The sequence below is a fragment of the Pteropus alecto genome, unplaced genomic scaffold (assembly GCF_000325575.1).
Source record: "Pteropus alecto unplaced genomic scaffold, ASM32557v1 scaffold196, whole genome shotgun sequence".
Lineage (NCBI taxonomy): Eukaryota > Metazoa > Chordata > Mammalia > Chiroptera > Pteropodidae > Pteropus > Pteropus alecto.
Window position 1 is genome coordinate 6139803 of NW_006439717.1, and position 8154 is coordinate 6147956.

General features: G+C 32.2%; 1 protein-coding gene across 6 annotated transcripts in view; it reads left to right on the forward strand.

Annotated features, from left to right (window-relative positions):
• Positions 1-7801, forward strand: part of YAF2 (YY1 associated factor 2) — a 63118-nt gene extending 55317 nt beyond the window's left edge. For 3 of the 6 annotated variants that reach the window (XM_025050284.1, XM_015593142.2, XM_006916891.3), the window contains 2 exons: positions 5062-5214; positions 5995-7801. In XM_025050284.1, the coding sequence (XP_024906052.1) occupies positions 5062-5214; positions 5995-6232 (391 nt within the window). In that variant the 3' untranslated portion in view covers positions 6233-7801. Of the gene's footprint in view, positions 1-1913; positions 2071-5061; positions 5215-5994 lie in introns of those variants that run through there. The other 3 variants (XR_001517323.2, XR_003047798.1, XM_025050287.1) reach the window with 2 other exon arrangements.
• Positions 7802-8154: the final 353 nt, after the last annotated feature.

Here is an 8154-nt window from a genome sequence, read left to right on the forward strand (position 1 = left end):
GAAACACATAGGGATTCCCAAGTTTCTGAATACCATATTTCACAAGTTATAGCCTAATCTTATAGCAAGAAGATAACAGTAGAGTGCATTTGGGATGTAGCTGGATGGCACTTATTTTACTAATTAGATGACCTTTTTGTCTTCTTTATACATAATCTTTAGCATTACAGGTTATTGTCAAAACTACGAATGATAAATTCCTGAACATAAAAAGACGTACCTTATAAATGATACCCTGCCCCTTATTTTATGAGTTAACTGTCTTTTACCTCTAAAATTCCCTACTATCTTCCTTATTTTTCTCATTAAGTAGAAAAAGGATCACAGTTAAACTTTATAAGCTCCCTACAGATAAGACGGCTTTTTTTTTAATAAGGCATAGTGAAGATGAGTCATTTTATCATATGATGAAAAGATTGTGATAAGCTTTGTCTCCCTTTCCTTCAGTGAAAGATCTTCTTTTTTAAAATCTATTTTATTATTATGACATTGGTTAATGAAATCCAGTACAGTTCAGTAGTAACCTATATATATTGCCTTGTGTGTTCACTGCCCGTAGTTAGATTTCCCTTTGAAGGATCTTTGAGCTCATATAGCTGTAGGGAGCAGCAGCAAATTTTATTTCAGTAATTCAGCTATATATATATTTATAATGATTCTTTTCTTCCAAAGATAAACTAGTTCAAATAAACCAGTATTAGAGGAGCAAAGTTACAATCTTTTAAGTGAAAATCAACCATCATTGGTTGAATAAAAAGATGAACAATGAAAACAATGAAATAGTACACATTTAGTAAACATTTAGGATAAAAAGAGAAAGGGATATAACTATTCAAGAACAAATAAATAACATTTTTCTTAAGGCAAAAGAGAACTACTTTAGAAAATTTGTTGGTGATTAAAAAATAAAATCAGTAACAACATTAGGTACAGAGGTTACATGGTTGCTTATCAGACCACTAGTCTCACATTTCCACCCGCCCTAAGGACAGCTTTGCTTATATTTTATAAAATCTACAAACCCAACATGTCCAGTATCAAGTTCATCAGTCCCTCCTCTTTGGAATAGTCCTGTTCTTGGCTTCTTGCAACTGCTTGTTTTAGTCCATTTGAGCTGCTATAACAAAAATACCATAGAGTGGGTGAGATATAATAATTTATACAATAATTTATTTCTCACAGTTTTGAAGTCTGGGATGTCTGAGATCTTGGCACTGGCAGTTTCAGTGTCTGGTGAGGACATACTTCTTCATTGACAGCCGTTTTCTCACTGTATCCTCACATAGCAGAAGGGCCAGGGATCTCTCTGGGGTGTCTTTTATAAGAGCACTAATCCCATTCATTAGGGCTCCACCTGCCAAATCACCTCCCAAAGGTCCCACTTCTACTGTCATCACCTTGGGGGAGTAGGATTTCAACATTTGAATTTTGAGAGGATACGAAAATTCAGTCTATAGCTCTATCCTTCCTAATTCTCCCATTTCTTTCAGTTTTACCCCCATTTGGGGGGGAGTTCTTTATCCCTCTTATTCAGGCACACATTAGGTTGTGTTATCCTGAAATGCATCAGATTCACTGCTTCAGTTCCATTTCCCAGACTACACCATAGAATAGATCCTTATTACCATTACTTCATTTCTAGTTTGATGTGGTGGTATTCTAGCTTGTCTCCTGATTTTGTCTTTCACCTGACCAGTTCAACTAATTATTCTTTCTCTGTTGGTTTTGCCCTGCAGGAGAGTGTACATTTATTGAGTATTTTGTTATTACCACTGAGAGTTTAACACAGTAGAATTCTAGATTCATAACTCATTTAGAAATAAATTATTAATTTAACTCAACCTCACGATTTTATGAAGCAAATCATGCTCTACTTTTTTTTTTTCAGAATAATGGATCATATTTTATATGGGCCATATAAAAAAGAAAAATGGTTCTAGGAAGTTTCTGGAGACAAAACTTGTTAAATGTGAAAAAGATTTGGCAACAATTATGATTCATGAAGTTGGGGAATTAGGATTATCCCTTTCTCAAATAAAAGTGGGAGATGTTGAGGAACAGTGTCACAAAGTAAGTGGGTACCCACTTGGAGACAAATGCTAGAGGTATGGGGAAGTGATTGATCATGTTATAAAGATATTCTGTACCTAACCACAGCACACATGATATTACTGAAAATCTTCATGATCAGAGTATCTATGGTTGATAGATTTAGATCTTATGGGAAAAACAGCAATTGAGAACTGAGGTCATTAGGGAATCTGGAGAAACCTAGAAAAATAATTTTACTTAAAGACAGCACTAAGTAAAGAGACTATAAATAAATTATGTATCTTAAGTTAGTGATAATGGCTACTATATAACTAACATCAATTTACTGATTGCTTAAAACTTCAGTATTTTACTCTAGGTTCAAAAGAATGTAAATTTATTTTAATGTTTGCAATTTTATTGTAATTCAGTTTAATTCATTAACATTTTTGTAAATTTATTTTGCATTAAATTTTGGGGTGGAGGGAGCAACAATGCAAAATGTAATAAAGAAGTTGTTGAATCTTCATTTATTATAGAAGGAATAGACTCAGATCAATAATACCTCAGAGACCATATGATAACTACACTTCATTGGCATTTTATATCTTGGAGTGACTCAGTTTTCGGTGACTCACTGTTCACTAGGCGCTAGTCTAAACAGATCTTTTCTCAACCATACCACACCTTTGAGCTTCTTTCTCTTTCCATATTCTACTATAATTAAAAGGGAAATTAATTCTTGCTGCTCTTATTTTTCATTACTTGTTTACTTCTGTGTAGTGGGTAGTTGATCTTGGCCAATGAGTAAGCTTAGAGACATACTGTACTACTTTTCTTTAAAAAAATCTACCTCGCTCATTAAACCTGATTATCATTTATTCATTCTTTAACAAATATTAAGTATCTAGTATTATTCAATACTATGCTAGGTACTACAGTAGTACATAAAGGTAGTACAATCTCTTTCCTTGTGGATTTATATTCTAGAAGAGGAAACAGACAAAATATATTTCAGCTTCTTCCTCAACATTCCCTATGTTCATTACTTTATTTTTTCATAGCATTTATTAATATTTAACTCATGGAATGTTGGCTATATGAGGGCAAGGATTTCTACATATTTTGCTAAAAGAATATTTGTGGGCGGAGAAGTGATTAGCCATCATGAAGTGACATCTTATTAGTCACCATGTCTCCTGATTCTGCTTCTTCAGTCTGTCTTAAATAACTCCACTGTTGCTTCCTTAGTTCAAGTCCTTTTTATTTTTGTCTGATCTATTAAAGTAGCTTCTTTGTAGTTTACCTACATCTATATAGTATCTTTCCCCTTAAGACTACTGCCAGCAATATCTTTGTAAAATTTAAAGTTGAATTTCTTCAGCGATCTATCTTTTAAGGGTAAATCAGGTTCCTTAGCTTTAACTTTTCATTATTGGGTTCCTTCCGATCCACCCAGCCTTGCTTTTTTTATTTCTCTGCTACTCCCTGCTCTCCATCTCAGACTTTATGCTGCAGTATCAATATATTGCACTTCTTTAAGCTACTTCGAAAAATGTGGTAGCTAAACCAGAGGTATCAGCATAACTTGAAAACTAGTTAAAAATACAAATTATTGGGTTCTATCCTAGGGCCTACTGAATCAGAAACACCGGGCATAGGGCTGAGCTTTTAGGATGGTCCTGATGTACCTTAAATTTGAGAACCACTCTTTTAATCCTTTCTTTTTTATTTTTAAACTTCATTTCTTGAATAAGCTTAGCCATTAATTACCATGCTTTCAAAAGCACTTTCATTTGTGAGACTCTTAATCTACATCACTAACCTTGATTTCTTTGTCAGTCCTACTTTTTAAATTGTGTAGTGGACATCTTTCCTGGATATCCTTCCTGTATTTCAGACTCTTTAGATTCTAAACAAAATTCATTACCCATCTACTGAAATCTTTTTTATATACTATATTTCCTATTTCCTCCTTCAAAAGATTCTTCCTTACAGCTCTGAATAATAGATTGTGCAGTATCTTCTTATTGGTTTCTATTTTGTCTTGCTCTAGAAGAACAACAACAAAAAAAGATTTTTAAAATAACTGCTGACTAAAATAGGGTTAGGATTTTCCAGGCAATAAAATTACTATCATTTTTAGACAGTCTGTTAAAATGTATTTTTATCTTTTCCACCCTTTTCCTCTTTGTCTTTTCCCCTCCTCAGTCTTCTTTCTCTCATTTTAAGAATTTAGAGGCTACTTACTTTGAAACTTGACTTTATTGTCCAAGTTCTACATAAAGCTGGAGAAATCCTTGACCCTGGGCCAATAGAGTGACAACTTGTACTGGCACCAAAGATTAGAGCCAGGCATCATTTCAGATATCTCTGTGCAGTTCCTGTAGTAGCTTCTCAATGTATATTTTTTAAATGAATAAGTGAGTAAGTAGGCATTTCTCAAAGGACTGGGCAGATCTCCAGAGTCAAAAGACAGGGTGAGATTGTGGCTAGAGACATAAGGAAATTCAAGGATTTGAGGAATAAGGACTGAGAAATTTTGACACTCAAATATTGATTAAATGAATAAATGAAAGATTTTAACGGAAAAAACAAATACTTATTGTCAGAGATGGTTAGATATTTCCTTCTCTGAGAGAGGAGGGATAAATTTAAACATTATTTTAGTGTAAACTTTCAGGTTTAATTTTTAAATTTTATATGTGTGCTTCCCTATGAGCATTCAGTTTTATATACATATTTAATAATTTTCATGTCGTTTTATGTAACAGTTATATTCTAATGGTTTTATCATATATCTTGGACTATAACTTTTAACTATTATTTTACATTTTTTAGTAAGGAAAGACAATAATGTATATGTGAATGTATTTTTTAAATTGCACATCTGAATTACCTTACATATGAGGAATTTTTATACCTGAAAATTATAATATATCCTAATAATTTGAGTTAGTCCCTCATAAAGATCATATATTCTTGTTATAATAATTTAAAAAAAAACCTTTCTTTTTAACATGCATACAGGAAACCTCGACCTGTCTCCCAGTTGGTTGCACAGCAGGTTACTCAGCAGTTTGTGCCCCCTACACAGTCAAAGAAAGAGAAAAAAGATAAAGTAGAAAAAGAAAAAAGTGAAAAGGAAACAACTAGCAAAAAGAACAGTCATAAGAAAACCAGGTAAATTTGAAGTGTATTTTATGGCACTTTTTAAGTAATAAAATTAACTAGTTAATATTCTCTCTTAACGTTGATACACTCATATACAAAGTGGTAGTAAAAGATTTCATCTCCTTTATTATAAACTATTATAAAACTGTTTTTCTGAGTTTGAAAGGTATATTAGAAATTAAACACAGAGGCCACAAATACAAGCTTAAATGTGAGGTCGCTTTTTTTTAAAACTAGATTAAAAGACATTTGTGTTTGAGCTATTTCTTTTTCAGTCATAAAGCCAGAAGTGATATTCACAATATTCACAGATACTTGCATGGGCTTTAATAAGTCAGAATGGCTGTGAGTCCCGACAGAACAGTGTTAATGCCTGTACCCATGCACATAAGCTTAGTAGCAGCCCCACATGTAACTCAGCCGAAGATGTTACCAACTTCCTCTGTGATGCAACTATGTCATTGCTTTTCTGAGACATTTATTTTAATGAAATTGATAATCTGTTGGCAAAATTATGATAAAGCTATAAAAGCACAATTAAGAAACCATTACTTATAGGTATTACAGTTTTTTTGTCATGTTGAAGAGGATTCATTAGTGATTGGTTTGATTAATGGTAATGAGTCAGAACATTTTATGATATTTTTGTGGTTAGTTATACATGAATCTAGAGCTTTAAACATAGATGTATTCATTTTGTTATTTTTACCTGATTGATTATTCATTATATGCACAGAAAGTTGGTAGACAGAAAAGCTAGTTTAAAATTTTATCATCTTTTGCATTTAGGCCAAGATTGAAAAATGTGGATCGGAGTAGTGCTCAGCATTTGGAAGTTACCGTTGGAGATCTGACAGTCATTATTACAGACTTTAAGGAGAAAACAAAGTCACCGCCTGCATCTAGTGCTGCTTCCGCAGATCAGCACAGTCAGAGTGGCTCTAGCTCTGATAACACAGAGAGGGGAATGTCCAGGTCATCTTCACCCAGAGGAGAAGCCTCATCATTGAATGGAGAATCTCATTAAAGTTTATTTTCTCCAGTTTCTTAGTCACTCTGTCATATCATGCAAATAAACAGATTATGCCAAGTACCACATTTTCATGACAAACGTATTCATGCACAATCCATAATTTGCGTTTTACATAAAATAAAAATTTGTTAGAATTTGTTAGATTTTACTGCAGTCTCTGCGTACCAGACGCTTCCAGACGTTAACATTTTGGTCTTCACAGTTAAAGGTGCCATGAAAATGTGGTTGAATTATTCATTATGCAGTGTTATTGGTAAGTCTATTTTCACTTTTAGTTTAGTGAATTCTAACACATAATTCTTGAATTCTCTACTATTGGCATGTAACGAATTTAAATTTTTATAACATAGTGCAAGCTGCCTAAATATGTATTATTTGAGAATTGTGAAACAAATAGTTATATGTATACAAGTCAAAGATCAACTTAATCAACTATCGCTGCAACAGAATTTTCTTAATGGTTATCCTCTTAAATACACCTGCTGGTACTTGGTGTGGTTAAATAGGAAAATTGTTATTAAATAAAGAATTTGTATGAACCGTTGCCAATGTTTTTGACACACTTTACTAAATTATTGCTCCTGAATTATGTTTCTGGTTTTACCTGTTTTTTATTTTTTGTTTTTTTTGCTTGTCTTTCAAAATATTCATTTATTGTAATGTTTACTATCAGACTAGTAAACAATAAAACATTGATTATTTAGCTTTATAATTCAGGTTTAGTGTTATTGTCATTGAACACTGGTATTTTCTGTATTATATAGAAAGTTAAAATTCAAATTATTATAAGCATTTGGCAAAAGCAGAAGAGAAAGGAAGGAAACCTGCCATATTTTAAAAGCTGCAGTTTTGGAAAAGCTTTAACTTAATAGTTTTATCACTGTTTCCTTGCCCCAAACTTAATCCAGGGTCATAGAAGTATGAATCTAATTAATACAGAAATGGAAACTGTTGCACAGAACTGAGAAATAACTAATCTTAAATCAGTTTAATTGGCTTATTAAATATAACAATTCTTATGAAAATCACCATGCCCTATTTTCAGACACAACTGCCAGTTTATGCATTTATCAATATTCTGAAATAAAAAAAGTATTTACAGCCCCACTTACTATTATGTAAAATTATGAATAAAATATTTTTATGACTACAGATTTTGCATTTTTGTTTACAACTAATAAAGTGTTTTATGTTATATTTAAAAATCCAACCTAGAAACCACACAGTACTTCTTAAATTCTCTTAGGGTCTCCTGCTTTCTCTTAGTCATTTGCTTAACATATATCCACCTGTAGGAGACTTCTGCAATATAAATGAACTTAAAAACACACATAACTTGGATACAAAATATCACATAAAGACATCATGATAGCATTTGAAGAAAAAAAACTGTAGACCCTGACAGTTGTGATATTTGGTGGTTTCACGTGGCAATGTAATTTTCTGTTTAATGCAGTACTTTTTACAGGCACAATGGTACTGTCTTTTTTGTAAGATGCTAGTTGTGAAATACAGTTAATTGCATACAGTAAAAGTCTGTGATTAAAACATTTATATACCTCATTCTTTAGTGTTGTTAAATGAAAAATTAAAATTTGTTTTTATTATATGATACTTTCAATGGAACCCCAACTAACTGGTTAAGTTATGCTCTTTTAAATAATTCCTTTTTTTTTTGTCTTTTCTGTTTTTTACATGTTTCAAATGCTTTTTTACATACTCATTTTTAGGCATAGTAAAATTTAAAAATAATAGTAACAGGGAAAATATTCTAAACCTTAAGTTAAAACTGTGCTTTTGGAGGTACTGGGTCTTTTGATGACAAAATCCTTTCAGGATGTGTTTTAAATAGACTGTAAAAGAGAGAAAATCTGACAGAAGATGGGATTTTACCTAACTGGGCATAGTCATCTTTC